Source organism: Bos javanicus, chromosome 15, assembly GCF_032452875.1.
Source record: "Bos javanicus breed banteng chromosome 15, ARS-OSU_banteng_1.0, whole genome shotgun sequence".
In the NCBI taxonomy this organism is placed as follows: domain Eukaryota; kingdom Metazoa; phylum Chordata; class Mammalia; order Artiodactyla; family Bovidae; genus Bos; species Bos javanicus.
In genome coordinates, this window is record NC_083882.1 from 6,810,166 (window position 1) to 6,828,922 (window position 18,757).

Genomic DNA, 18,757 nt, shown 5'->3' on the forward strand with positions numbered 1-18,757 from the left:
TTCAGTTTTTTTCTACCTATAATAAATGCTAGTGTACATTTAGGTCTTATTTTTTAGGCTCTATCTTCAATCTGTACTCTATATCTAATATTCACCTTATCTTTGCACATAGCTTCCTTTACCAACTATGTATCTTTTCATCGGTGACTCAAATACAATTTCTGTTCTATATCTTTTTCTTAATTTTCAGTTAGACTTTTCTAGTTGTTGACTTGATTTCCTCATTTGCATGAATCAAGGAAGACTCAAAGTCAATGCATTTAAAACTTAATGATCTTTCATACCTCTAACCTAATTCTTTTCCTTTATTTGTAGTCTTGATTAATATCATCACCCAGGAAAATAATTAATTCATTAACAAAGTAGTTATCGAGTGCTAAATATTTGTGAGGTTTTCTGCTAAGTCCTAGGGGCACTGTTCTCCTAGTCTTTGTTCCAGCACTCTTGATAAATCAGTAACTCAATCTATTGATTATATATCCTGAATATATTACCTCCTATCTCTATATAAAGAGCAGTGCTTTAATTCAGCAACTTAACACTTCTTGCCACAAATACTGAAATAGTCTACTATTAGTCTACTTTAATATATCTCTACTTCAATTCAGCTTCCATGTTGTACTGAGAATTATCTTTCTAACAAACAAATCTAATTTTTAGTAAAGACCCCTCGTTTCCTACCTAATATCCATTTTTCCCTTTGTTCTTTGGTACGTAATGATGATGTGCGTGCAAGCTCAGTTGTGTCTGACTCTTTTGTGACCCCATGGACTATAGCCTGCTAGGCTCCTCTGTCCATGGAATTTTCTAGGCAAGAATACCTGAGTGGGTTGCCATTTCCTACTCAAGGGGATCTTCCTGACCCAGGGATTGAACTCAGGTCTCCTGTATCTTCTGCATTCGCAGACAGATTCTTTACCACTGTGCTACCTGGGAAGCCCTTATTCCTGGGTAGCACACTCTATATTGTTAGGGGTGGCAATATAGCCACAATAAAGACACTAAAATGGTAAACAAGGATTTTGCTACTCTGAACGTTAAGTTTAATTTTCATATTCTGTGTATGTTATGTATGTGTTTAAAGAAATTATTTACTGTTGAAAATAAAGTTCTAGAATATTGAAAAAAAGTAAATCAATACTTCAATTAAGTACCCCTATATTTTCCAGTCTCCCTTGCAGATGGAGTTGCCAATTACATATTAATATAAGCAGATAGATGGGGGCTTTTAGGAAAACAATTTAACAGGAGTTCAGAGGTACACCCTTCTCTCCTTTATATATTTCTTCCTTCATGTCTACAATGCTGACAACAGTGACATGATGCTGGAGCTCTAGCTGTTACCATGTGACCAATGAAGGTGAAGCTATAAATCATATATTAAGGGTAGCTGAACTGAGACAGGAGTCCGGGTTCCCTGTGGCATTGCATGATCTTCAGACCAGCTCCTGACTGCCTATCTGAGTATTTCACATTACACAAGAGAAAAAGCAACCTCTATCACGTTTAAGCTATATTAATTTTAGCAGTGTTATCGGGTGCTCTTACTTTCAGTAAGCTCTCTTATTGACATAGTAAAGGCTTGCTTTCCAGTTAAAAAACTTTAAGTGGACTGCATACTGGATAAAGATGAAATTCCTAGCATGGCATCCAAATTTCTTAGAGAATTGTCCCAATTCATTTTTCTAGTCTTGTATCCATTTTTCTTTTCTTTTTTTTCCCCCATCCTATGCTTTGGATACACTTTGGATTTGCAATTCATAATTTACTTGCAAAAGTTGTTCCTTATGTCTGGGATTTTAAAAATTGCCTCTTTGCCTGGCAAAATGCTTATTCTTTAAGATTCAAATTAAGTCATTTTTTCAGGGATGATAGCCTGCAAGTTCCTATATATGTCCAGTGTTCTTTGTGCTCCATAGTACTTTACACATTCTGCTACTACAGCAATTAGATTTATTGACATTACTTGTTTATATTACTCTCATCTCCAAAATAAACTGTGAGGTCTTTAACAGCAGAGTACAATTAGATTTTTCTGTATCTTGGCATCTTTGCTTACCCCAGACTGGTGTACAATATAGCAGCACAACATGTGTTTGCTAAATACTCAAAGGTTCTGCTTGTCCTTTTTCTTTCTGAAGCTTTGACATTTTGTTGCTAATTCTGTGTTACTATTTAAGGCATAAAAATGTAGATGTGATACTGAAGAATCAAACATAATCATTTTAAAATTTTTAATTGGCTCCAGTCTTAGATTGTTGGATTATGTACCCTCTTTATGGATCTCTTTATTTTGCTGGTCTCTCAAATGTGAATTTGAACAAAAATGTGGACAAAATGCCAAAATGAATCTGATATTAACTTATTAAATCTAAATGTTAAATTGTATTTTAATGTTAAGCTATTTACTAAATCAGTTTTAAAAAGACAACACATTGTAAGCCAGTATGAAGTATAATCAAACTTGTATGCTTTTCAAATTTACCAACAGATCCAACAAAATATTAATTCTTCAAATTAAACCTATATCAAATTGCAATTTTCCATTTGGAAAAAGTCTTATTATTCAAAACATATAGGCTGAATTTCCACTTTGTTTCTTAATTTATTTTACTGTCTACTCAAGTTGAATGTGATTACAACTTTCGTTTTTATTTTTATATTGCTCTAGAAATTAAGGCACCTGTTCTCCTCCGCTGTGAAAAAGGAATATGGGCACGCTGGAATTTTTCAGTAACTTCTTCAACCTTCTGTTTTCGTTGTTGAAGTATCTGTTCTCTGATTTGGTGTTCTCTTTCTTCTTGTTCTTTTCGTTTTTCTTCAAATGCTCTATATTTAAAACAATGCAGAGAACAGAATTAGGTAGTATATTAAAAAAAAATCTCAACACAGAAATAGTTCTAAAACAATGCATTTATTATATAATAGTGCTTTCATGTTTCAAACATTGAAAATAAAAAAAAGGTTTAATTACTTACAAAAAACAACTTTTAAGTAAAAAAAAAGGCCATTTGTTAACAGTTTAAATATCTTTGCAAGTAGTAATTTCAGAATCTTACCTGGGTCTTTTGCAACTAAAAGAAGGCATGTAATGAACTGCTTTCTAACTTGGGACAGGCCTGCACACACTTCCCATTTTCATTTTCCAAACCCTGCTGTGGAAAAAATCTCTTCTAAAAAGCTACATTATTTTCTGTACTGTGAAGAAAATAACTGATTGGTAAAATAATAAGCCTTGCAAATTATGTAGTAGCCAGGAAGATAATATGTATTTCTCTTTTAGCCAAAAGTTTAAAATTGGCAGTCATGTTAAGTCTGAGTTGTGCTAAAAATTCAGACAATTTACATAAAAATAGTGATTCTCAACTTGTTTTGAAAACAAGAAAGACTTGACAACCCTGGACTCTTTATTCACTTATGGTTAGAAACATCTTCCCATAATTCTTACCATCCTCTATTTTTCTTTTTTTTAATAGTTTTTTAATTTTTTAAACAATGGAGGTATAACAGATTTACAGGAGAGTTAGGAAGTACAGAACAAGGTTACATATAATTCCTCTATATACCACAACTGTATTCTTAAGTAGATAAATTAAGATTTTTAGTTGGAGTTTCAATATCAAACTCTCAAAAATTACTAGAATGATTATACAAAGAGGTAGAAGGATACAGTAGATCTGCAAAGCACTATGAATCAATTCAGTATAATCAAGATTTATACAATTTTCATACAAATTCTATTCAAGTTCTCATAAACTATAAACTAGGAGACACTGGAACATAACGAGACATAAAACAAGGTGCAAAAATTTCATGGTCTAAAGGTATTGAAATCATACAGTTTGTTCCCTTATCATTGTAGAATTATATTAGAAATTGTATTTGAAAATAACCAACATATTTTCAAGTGCAATGTGACATTTACCAAGAGAGATCTTTGACTTAGCCACTGAAAACCTCAATAAAGTTAGAAGACTGAAAAAATACAGAGGGTGATTGCATAGAAGACATATTGAAATTACAAAGTGAAAGTGAAGTCGCTTAGTCATGTCCGACTCTTTGCGACCCCATGGAATGTAGCCTACCAGGATCCTCAGTTCATGGGATTTTCCAGGCAAGAATACTGGGGTGGGTTGCCATTTCCTGTATCAAAATGAAAAATTAATATCAAACACATTTTTAAAAAATCCCATGGGTTTGGAAATTAAATGTCCACTTTTAAATGATGGGTGTATCTAAGAAGCCATAACAAGGAAAACTAGAAAATATTTGTAATATAATAAAAATGAAAAGAGAATTTACTAGAATTTGTTGCATGCAGCTGAAGCTGCTCAATGCAACTAAATACAATGTGGAGTCTTGAATAAGTAATGAAAACAAATAATGGACACTTCCATAAAATTCTGTGAAATCTGAACAAGATCCGTACTTTAGTTAATAATACTGTATCACATGTTAATTTCTTGTTTTTTTTTCTTTTGTTGTTGTTGAACTAACAACAACATAGTAACTTTGTAAGTAGTAAGAATACTAACAACATAGTATTCTTTATATCCTCAGAACTGAATTAGAAGTTTCAAGCCTCATTCAATTTTTTTTTAAATTACTAAGATAATAAATTTTCTAGACTATTAGCAGTAATACTAAATGCCAAAATACATGGAACTATATTCAAAGTTTTGAGGGAATATAAATTAGAAATCTAGTATTCTATTCATACTAAGTCAAACAAGTGGAATCAAAATATCATAAATCTTTTAGCTCAGCAAAAATTCATAAATTTTCTAAAAACATATATATCATACACTATATATATGTATACAAAAGCTTTTCTACTACCTTTGATAAAGGTTTGAGAAAGAACAATAACAACAACAAAAAAAGAGATGGAGAAATTGGAAAACATAAACTAAATGAAATGGGAGCACTAAATATGAAACAGAAAAAGTAAAACAAACTAGATAAAAGTAAAAGGTCATCATATAGTCCAGTTGTTTTTAAACATGCCTTCTCATTAGAAGCACAATTGGAGCTTTGGAGAAAAAAGCAATACCTGGACATTTTTATTTTTCAAAATTTCCAAGAGAATTCTGATATGCATCTGGATTTTAAAAAGTAATTCCAAGTTTTTGTATTAAATGGTAGTTTTAGTGATATAGAATTCTATTACTTTCTACTGACCAATGGTACTGACCATGATCCAATGGTATTAGGCGAATAACAGTTACATAATCACAATAGTAAAAGATGTTTATCAGTTTTCACAATCAACTGCCAGACAAAAAATAAAAGATAACTACAATGGCAAGTCATAATGGAAACATGATTAACCTAACAATATAAATAGTTACATATAAGTTGGTGGGTTAAGTAGACTGATGTGGTAAGTGAAAGTTCATACATGCACATGTTTTCATTTGCCCATCCAGTTTATGTCTTTTGGTTGGTGGATTTAATCCAATTACATTTAAGGTAATCATCAATATGTATGATCAATCTTATTACTATTTTCTTAATTGCTTTGGGTTTATTTCTTATCGGTTTTTTCCTACTTTTTTGTTTCCTGCCTCGAGAAGTTCCTTTAGCATTTGTTGTAAAACTTGTTTGGTGGTGCTGAATTCTATTAATTTTTGCTTTTGATTTCTGGAAAGTTTTTGATTTCTCTGTCAAATCTAAATGAAAGTCTTTGCTGGGTAGAGTATTCTTGGTTGTAGGTTCTTCCCTTTCATCGGTTTAAATACATCATGCCATTCCCTTCTGGCTTGTAGATTTTCCATTGAGCAACCAGCTGATAACCTTTATCATCTTTCCTTTGTTTCTTTTAATGTTTTATCTTTGTCTTTGATTTTCATCATTTTGATTACTATATGTCTTCGTGTGTTCCTCCTTGGGTTTATCCTACCTGGGACTCCGTACTTCCTGGACCTGACTGACTCTTTCCATGTCAGGTAAGCTTTAAGTTATTATCTCTTCAAATATTTTCTCAGGTCTTTTCTCTCTCTCTTCTCCTTCTAGAACCCCCTATAATGTGAATGCTGTTTAAATAGGACCCCCTATTCATGTTGTGTTTCATGTTGTCCCAGATGTCTCTTGGGCTATCTTCACTTTTCTTCATTCTTTTTTCTATATTCAGTTGTGCTGTAGTGATTTCCACCATTCTGTCCTCCAGGTCACTTATCCGTTTTTCTGCTATTGATTTCTTCTAGTGTATCTGTTTGTTCTTTAGTTTTTCTAGGTCTTTGGTAAACATTTCCTGCATCTTCTCCATTGTTTTCCCAAGATCCTAGATCATCTTTACTATTCATTATTCTGAAGTCTTTTTCTGAAAGGTTGCCTGTATCTACTTTATTTGATTGTTTTTCTGGGATTTTATCTTGTCTCTTCATCCGGGACATAAACCTCTGCTTTTTCATTCTGATTAACTTTCTGTAATGTGGCTTTTGTTCTAGCTGCTGTGGGATTGTGGTTCTTCTTGCTTCTTCTGTCTGCCCCCTGGTGGATGAGACTAAGACGCTTGTGTAAGCATCTGATGGGAGAGACTTGGGGTGCATGAAAACTGGGTCTTGCTCTAGTGGACAGGCCCATGTTCAGTAAAACTTTAATCCAATTATTTGCTGATGGGTGGGGTTATGCTCCCTCACTGTTAGTTGTTTGGCCTGAGGTGACCCAGTCCTGGGGTCTATCGGCTCTACTGGCAACCTCCAAGAGGACTTACACCGAGAAGCATCTTCCAGGACTGCTACTGCTGCTACCACTGCTCCTGTCCCCATGGTGAGCCACTGCAGACCCATGCCTCCACAGAAGACTCTCTAGCACTAGCAGGTAGGACTGGTCAGTCTCCTTTGGGATCACTTCTTATTTTCCCACAGAGGGGGGAAACAGTCTTGGTGGGTCTTGATGCATGCAAGATTTTGTTTTGCCCTCCAAGAGTGGAGTCTCTGTTTTCCCCAATTGTGTGGAAGTTCTATAATCAAATCCCACTGGTCTTTAGATTCCTTGTGGATTCCCTGTCCCTTTGCTGAATCCCCAGGCTGGGAAGCCTGACATGAGGCTCCAAACCTTCACAGTAGTGAGAGAATTTCTTTGGTATTATTCTCCAGATTGTGGGTCACCCACACAACAGACATGGAATTTGATTTTATCATGTTTGTGCCCCTTCTACCATCTTGCTGGCGCTTCTTCTTTGTCTCTGGATATGGGACATCTCTTCTTTTTTTTGGTTGGTTCCAGTGTCCTCCTGTCAAAGGTTGTTCAAGAGCTAGTTGTGAGTTTGGTGCTCTTGAAGGAGGATATGAATGAATGTCCTTCTATTCTACCATCTTGAACTGGAAGCCTCCCATTCTCTATTTTTATCTTTCCTATTTCATTTATTTCTGACTGTCCCTAGGCACTTGATTTTATATTCAAAGAACTAATATAAAAAATTAATTTTGTTCATAAAAATGTGTGTGTTTGAGTGTGTCAATAATATCTCATAGGTAATGAAAAAAGTGAAGGCGCACTGGTATGTCTCACTGGTAGAGAAACTGTCAAGTATCTCTTGGGAGTACATGGGGTTGGGAGGTGGTTGGCAAGAACTCTTTAAATTTTTTAATGCTATAGGTCACTATTAACCAACCTTCCAAAGATCTCCACTGGCTGGAACTATCTGAATGACTATTATATTTATAAAAAGACCCAGAAAATTACAACTGTTATCAAGGATATGGAGAAATTGAAACCTTTATGCATTGCTGGTGGGACTGTAAAACAAGCAGCTGCCGTAGAAAACGGTATAGTGAGCCCTCAGAAAATTACTTTTAATTACCATATGATTACACTTCTGGGAATATACCCTAAAGAAGTGAAATCAGGGACTCAAATATATGTTTATATACTTATGTTAATAGTTGCATTATTCACAATAGCCAAAAGGTGGAAGTAACTCAAGCATCCACTGACAGATGAAGGGATAATCAAAATGTAACATTCACGTACGATGGAATATTATGCAGTATTAAAAATAAGGAATTCTGACACATACTATAACATGGATGAACCTTGAAGATATTCTGCTAAGTTAAATAAGTCAATCACAAAAGGAAAAATCTTATATAATTTCGCTTATATGAAGTACCTGGGCTTCCCAGGTGGTGCTAGTGCTAAAGAACCTGCCTGCCTAAGGCAGGCAGATATAAGAGATGTGGGTTTGATTCCTGGGTTAGGAAGATCCCCTGCAGGAGGGCATGGTAACCCACTTGAGTATTCTTGCCTGGAGAATCTCATGGACAGAGGAGCCTAGTGGGCTACAGTCCATGGGGTTGCAGAGTCGGACACAACTGAAGCAACAGCATGCATGCATACATATGAGGTACCTAGAGTAGTCAAATTCATAGAGACAGAGAGCGCAATACTGGTGGCCAGGGGCTGGAGGGAGTGAGGTATGAGAAGTTAGTAACTAATAGGCACAGAGTTTCAGTCGAGAAGGTGAAAAAGGTCTGGAGATGGATGATGGTGGTGGTTACACAACACTGTGAATGTACCTAATGTCACAACTATACACTTAAAGGGCTTCCCTTGTGGCTCAGCTGGTAAAGAACCACCTTCAATGCAGGAGACCTGGGTTGGGAAGATCCCCTGGAGAAGGGAAAGGCTACCCACTACAGGAGTCTGGCCTGGAGAATTCCATGGACTGTATAGTCCATGGGGTTGCAAAGAGTCAGACATGACTGAGCGACTTTCACTTTCACTATACACTTAAAAATGGTGAAACTGGTAAATTCTATGTTATACATATTTTATCACAATAAAAAATAAGAATCCCCTCAGGTATTTGCTATGAAGGATGTTTTCTCAACCTTATGTAATATACAAAGCAAGTATAGCTATAAGGTCCTTTGTGCAACTGTGCAACCAGATGAACACTTAAGCGTCTCCATACTGAGATATAATTTATCAGCACTGTTGATTAGAAATAAAATGTAAGCTGTATATATAATTTTACATTTTCTAGCAGTCACATTGGAAACCAGGAGAATTTCAGTATTTATTTAACTCAGTATGTCTCAAACATTTTCATTTCAACACATGCATCAATGTAAAAATTATTGAAATATTTTATATCCTTTTTTGTACTAAGTGTTGCTTTATATTTAAATTTGGACTAGTTACATCTTAAGTGCTCAATGGACATATCAGACTAGCAGCTATTTTAATAAACTTTTCTGGTAGGCGGTTTGGTTTTCTGAAGAAGGAAGAGCTTTCACAGCAGACAAAGACTTAATAATAAGGAAGCTAGGTTAGAAATTAAGAAGGCCTATAAAAGGATTAATACAACTTCTTAAATAATTTTCTTTTAATTCATAGGAAAACACATAGCTCTCATTTAATTTTATAAAAATTTTGTTTTAAAACAGAGTTTCCTTTAATTATTCTAATACAGTGGTTCTCAACTCTGGGATATTTCCCCTTCCCTGGGTGCTTACAAATTTGTGAAGGAGTTTTGATTGTCACAAAAATTAGGGTGGGTGAATGCACTATCTGTCTTTTTTAATCTGGCCAATGTGAAGCTTACTCTAGACAAAACTATATATCTGAGAGGTGGCTTGAGAAATCCATGGCTGTCCAGATGCTTAAGGGAATTTGTCAAATAAAAAATTTTTTTTCCTGTAATTCAAATGTGTAAAGTGGTTCATTAATAGCTTATATTTGAGTCATCAGATAAGACACTAAACATTTACTTGGCATAGCAGACACAAAAATAGGGAAACAAGTTATTTGTTGTTTAGAATCTTAAAACAGGAAAAATGAATTATAACCACTTTACTGTTACTGAAAAGATAGAAGATTCTGAAAAGATTCTAGTAAGCAAGGAATAATAATTGCAAATTTGTTATATATTATTTCATGGCAAATAAATGGGGAAACAATGGAAACAGTGACAGACTTTATTTTCTTGGGCTTCAAAATCACTGCAGATGGTGACTGCAGCCATGAAATTAAGACACTTGCTCCTTGGAAGAAAAGCTATGACCAACCTAGATAGCACACTAAAAAGCAGAGACATTACTTTACTAAAAAAGGTCTGCCTAGTCAAAGCCATGATTTTTCTAGTAGTCAAGTATGGATGTGAGAGTTGGACCATAAAGAAAGCTGAGCGCTGAAGAATTGATGCTTATGAACTTTGGTGTTGGAGAAGACTCTTGAGAGGCCCTTGGACTGCAGGAAGATCAAACCTGTCCTTCCGAAAGGAAATCAGTCCTGAATACTCCTTGGAAGGACTGATGCTGAAGCTGAAACTCCAATACTCTGGCCACCTGATGGGAAGAACTGACTCATTAGAAAAGACCCTGATGCTGGGGAAGATTGAAGGCAGGAGGAGAAAAGGATGACAGAGGATAAGACGATTGGATGGCATCACCAACTTGATGGACATGAGTTTGAGCAAGCTTTGGGAGTTGGTGATGAACAGGGAAGCCTGGTGTGCGGCAGTCCATGGGGTCACAAAGAGTCAGACATGACTGAACGACTGAACTGAACTGATCCATTATTACTCTTGTAAGAGAGTGAAAATATAATTGATGTTTACATTGGCTTTATATTAGCAGATTGTTATTGTTTAGTCACTAAGTTATGTCTGACTCCCACCCAGGCTCCTCTGTCCATGGGATTTCCAAAGCAAGAATACCGGACTGGGTTGCCATTTCCTTTTCTGAGGATCTTCCTGACCCAGGGATTGAACCTATGTCTCCTGCATTGGCAAGAGGGTTCTTTACTACTGAGTCACCAAGGAAGCCCTTGTATTAGGAGATACAGACTAGCAAATGTATGAGAACTTTTTATAGCTTGAATACTTAAAGGGAAATAAAAACGTACGGAGGAGAGAAATGAAAGTTATTTTTAAAAAGAAATAAGTGGAAATTTGGGGGCTAAAAAAGTACAATATCTGAAAGAAAAATTTCCACTAGTAGGCTTAGTAGCAGATTACTGATAGCACAAGAGTCAGTAAACTTGAGGACTAATTAGAAATCATTTAGTCTGAACAACAGCACAGATGAGAGGGCAAAAGAATGAGTAACAACTTTAGTTACCTGTGGGTCACCAAATGATAAGTGGTCATTATTATGTGTCTGTAGTACAATATATGTGTAATAGGAGTCCCAGAAATAGAAGGGAAAGAGAATAAGGCAGAAAATGTCTGAAGAACTATGGCCTGAAATTTTCCAAATTCGGTGAAGAACATTAAATTACAGATAAGAGCAGCTCAGTGAACTCCTATAAAGATAAATACCAAACCACAGACCTAGGTAATTTAAGTCAAACTAATAAAAACCAAACATAAAATATTAAAAGTAGTTACAGAAAAAAAGGTATACTACATATATAGGAATAAAACAGGAATGACAGCTAACGTTTCATGAGAATGACAGCTAACTTCTCTATGAGGAACATGGAGGTCAGAAGACAAGAGAGTGGCCTTTTTATAGTGCTAAAGAAAATAGCTGTTAACTCAGAACTGTGGATTCAGTGCAACTGTCTTTGAAAACCGAAAGTAAAATAAAGTTATCTTCAGATAAACAAAAGCTGAGAGTATTGCCAGATGTCCTGTACTACAAGAAATGCCAAAGGAAGTTCTTCAGGCTAAAGGGAAATTACACCAGATGGAAACATGGATCTACACAAAGGAATGAAGAACACTGAAAACAATAAATATGCAGGTAAATGGAAAAGGGTATATTAATTCTCTCTTCCTCAACTGTTAAAAAGACAACTGGAGGTTTAATACAAAAAATACAATATTGTATTGTGGGTTTATAACATTATAGGTATAAAAGAAATGACAAAACAGCACAAAGGATGCCAGGGAGGTGGGTAAACATAAGTAAAATGTTGAAATGATCTAATATTAACTATAGGAACCACTGAAAAAAGGAGAACTTAAAAAAAAAACTTTTTTTTTTTTTACTAAGTCAAAGGAAGACAGGAAGGAGGAACACACAAACAATAGAAAAAATAAAGAATTAATAGAAAACAAAGTTAAATTATAGACCTAAATCAAACCATTTCAATAATTATTAAATGTAAATGAACTAAACACTCCATTTAAAAAGCAGAGTCTTGGTTTTGGGAGATAATTCTCTATGAATATTTCATGTTTCTACACAGTTCAGGTCCTCTTTGAAGGCATTTACAGCCTAGTTAAAAATGTTTGTATAAGGAGACATTCCAGGATAGTAAAACTTAGAAAGGTCTTTCTTCCTGGAGACAATCTGGAGTAGTAAAGATAGAGATCTCTACTTGTTTACATTCCAGAGTAAAGATAAGATGTCTCTCTCTCTGGAGGGGAGGATGGGCAGCAGCAATGTATAAGATTAGACTTGCCCAATTCTCTGCTTCCTACTCTGTAATGAACCCTACTGCATATATAACTGCTGTGGCCTTCACTGCATTGCCCTTTGGGGCCTGAAGGTTGGGAATTGACGCAAGATATTCTTTGGCTATTGCTTTTCCTATGGAAAGTCTATCTTCAAATTAGGGGGGTTATGTTTTTCTTTTAGCCTACCACAACATATATGAAATTGTGTAAGCTAAATCATTAGCTTGCAAGCCGGTTAAAAAATCTCAGACCTTTCATAGTTATTCACAGTTTATAACTGAAATACTTGCTAAATTGGTTATATAGCAAAACCCAACCCAATATATATATATAATATATATTAATACCAGATGAAGTAGGCCTTAAGACAGGAGTATTACAAGATGAAAAACAACATTTCATAACGAGAGAAGGGTCAGTTTATCAAGAAAACATAACAATCATAAATATGTATGCACTGAAATAACAGATCATCAAGATACATCACACAAACAGAACTAAAGAGAGGAAATGATAAATCCACAATCATAGTTGCATATTGTAACATCCCACTCTTAATAACTGATAGAACAACCAGATAAATAATATCAGTAAGAATATAGAAGATTTGAAGACACTATCAACTACTTTGACCTTGTTATTTATTTATAACCAACAACTATTTTAGAAACAACATATACATTCTTTTCAAGTACACCATAAGAAATCTTAGGTAGGGCCATAACATATATGCCAATGAATCTCATAAAATTTAAATCCTACAGAACACGTTTTCTGACCAAAAAATTAGAAATCAATTATGATATCTAAGAAAGCTCCAAATAACTGGAAATTAAAAACCACCACGGCAATATACTCCTGGATAAGCCACAGGTCAAAGAAGAAATCAAAAGTAAAGAAAACTTTTTAACTAACTGAAAATGCAAATACAGCATATCAAACCTGTTAAATGTAGTTATAAGATTGTTAAGAGGGAAATAACTTTAAAAGCATATATTAGAAAAACAGAATGGTTTAAAATCAATAATTTAATTTCTATTTTAAGGTGTTAGAAGTAGAACAAATTTATTCTAAAGAAAGGAATAAACAAAAATTGGAAAAGAAACCAATGAAATACTAAACAAAAAATAGAGACCACGGAGACTAAATTTGCTTATGAAAATCTAAATACAATTGATAAACTCTTATCAAAAGTGATGAAGAAAAAAAAAAAGCAAACAAAAATGATCAATATCATGAATGAAAGATCACTACAAATACCCCAGGCATTTAAAAAATAGGAAAATATTATGAACAACTTTATGCTAGTAAATTGGACAACTTAGATAAAATGGACTAACTTCTTAAAAGAAGTAAGTTAGTAAAACTGCTATAGAAGAAAAACAAAACATGAAATATTTTCCTCCTATAATGCTACAATAATCAAGGCAGTGTGGTATTGGTATGGAATATATAAACCAGTAGAACAGAATATGCAACACAGAAGTAGACCTTCCCATACATGGTTCATTGATTTTTGAAAGAAGAAGCCAGGGCCACTAAATGAAAAAAGAAAACAATTCCAACAAATGGTGCCAGAGCAACTAGATACACTTACAGGAAAAAACTACCTCAACCTTTGTATCACACCACACACAAATTGAGATGAATGATAACCTAAACTAAAAAGCTAAAACTATAACTGTTTTGGAAAAAAACAAGAAGGCTATGTTCATAACCCTGGAGTAGACAAAAATGTCTTACAGAGGACACAAAAAGAACTATCCATAGAACAAAAAATTGATAAACTGTTCTTTATTAAAACTGCTTTTTGAAAGATTTCATTAAGTAAATGAAAAGGCAAGCCATCAACTGGAAGAAAATACTTACAATACATATCTGACAAAGAAACTGTATCCAGAATACATTAAAAAAATCTTACAATGACAAGAAGATGAAAATCCAATTAAAAAATGAACAAAGTATTAGGACAGGGGCTTCACAAAAACTATACAGGAATGACTAATCAGGGAATTGCAAAATAAAACTATTTAAAGTCTATTATATGGCTAAATGTGAAAAGGTTGAGTCAGAAGGTTAAAAAGCTACTGGGGCTCATGTACATTGTTAATGGGTATGTAAAATGGTTAGCCCTTTTGGAAAATTGTTTGACAGCTTCATACACCAATAAACACACATATACCCTAAGATGCAGCAATTCTACTTTTAGGTATTTACTTGGGAGAAATGAAACACACATCTACAAAAAAAATTTCTTATCAATTCTTGCATGTTTTACCACTTCAGCTTGAATTATCACAGCCAGTAGCTTTATTAATAGTCCTAAATTAGAACAACTTCATGTCCATCAATGGGAAAATGGATAAACAAATTATGATATATTCTTACAATGTAATGCCACTCAACAATAAAAAAGAATGACCTACTGATATATATAGATATATATATAATGATGAGGATGACTTTCAACATTAAGAAAAAGAAGCCAGAAACAAAAGTACAAAAACAGGCAAAATGAATTCTGATTATAGAAATCAGAACAATGGTTGTTATAAGGGTAGAAATTAACTACAAGGGATTTGGAGGTATTAATACATGCAAGGGAATGATAATGATAGATCACTTTATTCAGTTTGAATAAAAGTGAGGATATAAGGGATGGAATGAACAGGGGCTTCTCACGCGGCTCAGTGGTAAAGAAACTGTCTGCTTCCCAGGTAGTGCTAGTGGTAAAGAACCCGCCTGCCAATTCAGGAAATATGAGAGACAAGGTTCAATCCCTGGGATGGGAAGATCCCCTAGAGGAGGGCAAGGCAACCCATTTCAGTATTCTTGCCTGGAGAATCCCATGGACACAAGAGCCTGGCAGGCTACAGTCCATAGGGTCACAGAGTTGGACATGGCTGAAGCAACTTAACACGCATGAATGCAGGAGACACAAAGAAGTGGGTTCGATCCCTGGGTGGGGAAGATCCCCTGGAGAAGAAACTGGAAACCCACTCCGGGTTTATTGCCTGGGAAATTCCATGGAGAGAGGAGCCTGTGGGCTATAGTCTATGGGGTCACGAAGAGTCGGACATGACTGAGCACACAATGAACAGAAAAACGGTGATAAGACAAGTGGACTGGGGTGGGTTCTTAGTTGCTGAATTCAGAGTACTAGGAGGAAGTGATATGGAAAGATAGGAGGTATAGAGATTGAAATGCTTGAAATTTAGGTTTAGGAGGTAGAGAAGCAATTGGTAATAGCTGAGGTCAATGACAGGGTGAAGTTCAAGAAAATAACAGGCCATCAGGTTGGATGGGTGGTTTAGGCAAATACTGAAATTACAAAGTACAATCACTAGAATAGTGGTAGGGAGACAAAAAGAGCCAGGTGCTAAAATTTTCAAGGGATGACATAGAGGATCTATAGATAACCACAATCAGAGAGTGGTAAGCAACATAGTTTGACTGGATGTGCTTCAAAAGAGCTGGAGGATTTTAAAGAAAACAGACAGGTTAGGAGTGATAAGGAGGGGTAACAATGATTCCTCGTACTCCATCCTTTGCTGCTGCTAAGTCGCTTCAGTCGTGTCCGACTCTGTGCGACCCCATAGATAGCAGCCCACCAGGCCTCCCTGTCCCCAGGATTCTCCAGGCAAGAACACTGGAGTGGGTTGCCATTTCCTTCTCCAACGTGTGAAAGTGGAAAGTGAAAGTGAAGTCGCTCAGTCGTGTCCGACTCCTAGCGACCCCATGGACTGCAGCCTACTAGGCTCCTCAGTCTATAGGATTTTCCAGGCAAGAGAACTGGAGTGGGGTGCCATTGCCTTCTCCAATCAAATATCTACTAGTTTCTTTTTACTTTCTACAATATCACCTTCTATTTTCCTCTCACATACTTTATCATAGAGAAAAACAGAAGCTGTTAAGCAGAGAATTTGTTATACACCTAAAAATTTACTTTTATCCATATTAATCTAAATTTGAGGTTCTAGGAATAGTTTCTAAACAATCACATCTTCACCTGTTTTAAGCCTTCATTTTGCTTTGGAGGGGATGAACATTTTCCACGTTTATTGTGTTCTGAAAGGCACTCTGCACATGGGTAAGAGTTTATATAGCTGACCTTTGTATTCTGGACAGGGGATACAATCAGGATTCTGGGGACTGATTTAAAAAGGAAGTTTGGGTGAAGACTGCTGGGAAAGAAAAGTTCATTACTACACATAAGGCAACCTGTGAAAATGACATAATAATAATAATAATTTATTCCAGGTGCTACTATTATTATTACTACTATAATAGTATTATTACTATTATTATTACTATTATTCCAGGTAATACTAAGGCATTGTATATGATAGGTATTTTATGTGTATTATCTTGTTTTATCTCACAACAGTTCTCTGAGTTAAGAATTTTATAGATGAAAAAACTCAGTCTTTGAAAGGTTAAGTACTTTTTTCTAAGGTCACATTAATTACTAAGTGGAAGAACTGGTAGTCTAAACTAGGCAGTCTGGTTTTGGCTGGTTTTTAATCATTATACGATATACTATGTAACAGCCTTTTTGGGGTAATTTTTCTTTTTCTAAAGCATTTCTGTCTCTGACATCACTTGTAACAAAACTGGCTTCCCAAAGAACACTAAGCTTGATTTTCTTATAGTATTTGTCCACTAACCTGTAATCATCTCTTCAGTTTTCTGTATTACTTGTTAGACTCTCAGTATCTTAAGAAGGACAGTTGGGTGAGCACACAGCATCCTGCTTGGAATATTCATTGTTGAATCAAAGAATTAATCTCATAGTCTCTCCCCCATCATATTCAGTTCTCTGGGTACAGGGACTGAAAACTTAATTTCTAGAATTCTTGGAATTTTGTATTTCTGGAATACCAAAGCCTTGCACTTGGTGGATGCTCAATAAATAGTTGTTGAACAAATGTCTGACCACATGTTAACATCAATAGATCAGCGCACATTTAAAAGCAGTTATTTATTATTTTAACTTAATAATTTATCTGCTGGGGATAAGTAAAACAGATATGGTCTATGTAGTTATTTATAATTTATTGAGGCAATCTACTCAAGTAAACAAAGAATTCCTAATTGTCATAGTGCTCTGAACTAAATAAACTTTAGTCCATAATAGGGAACCAAGGAAACTCACTTTAAATAAAGTAAACAGGGAACATGTCTCTGGAGACATGACATTTAAGCTACAATTTTCAGAATAAGGAGGCCAGTCATGAAAAGAATGAGGGGGAAGGATATGCTTTAGGTTGAATAAATAGCATGCAAAAGTTCTGAGCTGAGAAAAAGAAAAAAATTAGCAGTTTTTCAGATTGAGAAAATATTGAGAAAATAACACCAGTTCAACAATTTGGCAATGAGGAATGATGGATTTCCAAAGCTAAGAAGTGATTATTTTCCACGCTATAATCAGAAGGTCATTTTGATAGCAAACTACTATCACTATAATTTTATAATGTTCCACAGTGGCCCTGTTCTCTGGGATAAAATGCATAAAGATAGTAAAAAATAATTTCACACAGCACTTTCTTGTATCATAGGAAATATAGGCTGTGATAGACCGAATCAAATTAAACAAGGGATGGAATGTGATCAAAAAGCAGACATTTCTACTCCCAAACTTAATGACAGGCTCAATAAAACAAAGTCTTACTAAAAAACTTTGCTTATTAAAAAAGTGATGATTAATGTAGTTCCTTCCTTATTCACTTAATGAGTAGTTACTGATTTTCTTTTATGTTAATATATGTCAGGCACTGTGGTAAGGACTGTGGGAATAAAAGGATCTGGGGATGAAAACGAGAGACAGCTTCTCTGCCATTGCAGAATTCAGCACTGGAAGGGTATGTTGCTGCCTCCCATTTACCATGGAATTACACTTTTTCACAGAAGAAACATGGTCTTCTTTGGCAATGTAAAAATAATATTTTTGGATAAATAAAAACTGTATGTATTAAGGATTTATAACATGATGTTTTGATATACATGTACACACTGAAATAATTACAACAATCAAACTAATAACACACCCATCACCTCTGATTACTTTGTGTGATAACTTGGGCTCTATTCTCTTAGCAAATTTCTGGCATATAATACATTATTATTTTTTATAATACATTATTATTAACTACAGTCACCAGGCTGTACATTTGGTTTGCAAACTTATTCACCTTATAGCTGAAAGCTGTATTCTTGTATCCAAAGTTTGTATTCTTTGATCAATCTCTCTCCTTTTATCCCCAATCCTCCCTACCAGCCTCTGGAAACCATAATTCCACTTTGTTACCATGAGTTCAATTTTGTTTTTAGAGTCTACATATAAGTCTAAGTGAAAGATCATGCAATATTTGTCTTTCTGTGTCTAGCTTATTCACTTAGTGT

At 34.9% G+C, this 18,757-nt stretch overlaps 1 protein-coding gene across 4 annotated transcripts in view; it reads right to left on the reverse strand.

Moving 5' to 3' along the window:
• The window catches only part of CEP126 (centrosomal protein 126), a 138,681-nt gene that overhangs the window by 89,515 nt on the left and 30,409 nt on the right, over nucleotides 1-18,757 (reverse strand). For all 4 annotated transcript variants that reach the window (XM_061440127.1, XM_061440129.1, XM_061440126.1 and 1 more), the window contains exon 3: nucleotides 2,684-2,829. In XM_061440127.1, coding sequence (XP_061296111.1) covers nucleotides 2,684-2,829 — 146 coding nt within the window. The remainder of the gene's footprint in view (nucleotides 1-2,683; nucleotides 2,830-18,757) is intronic.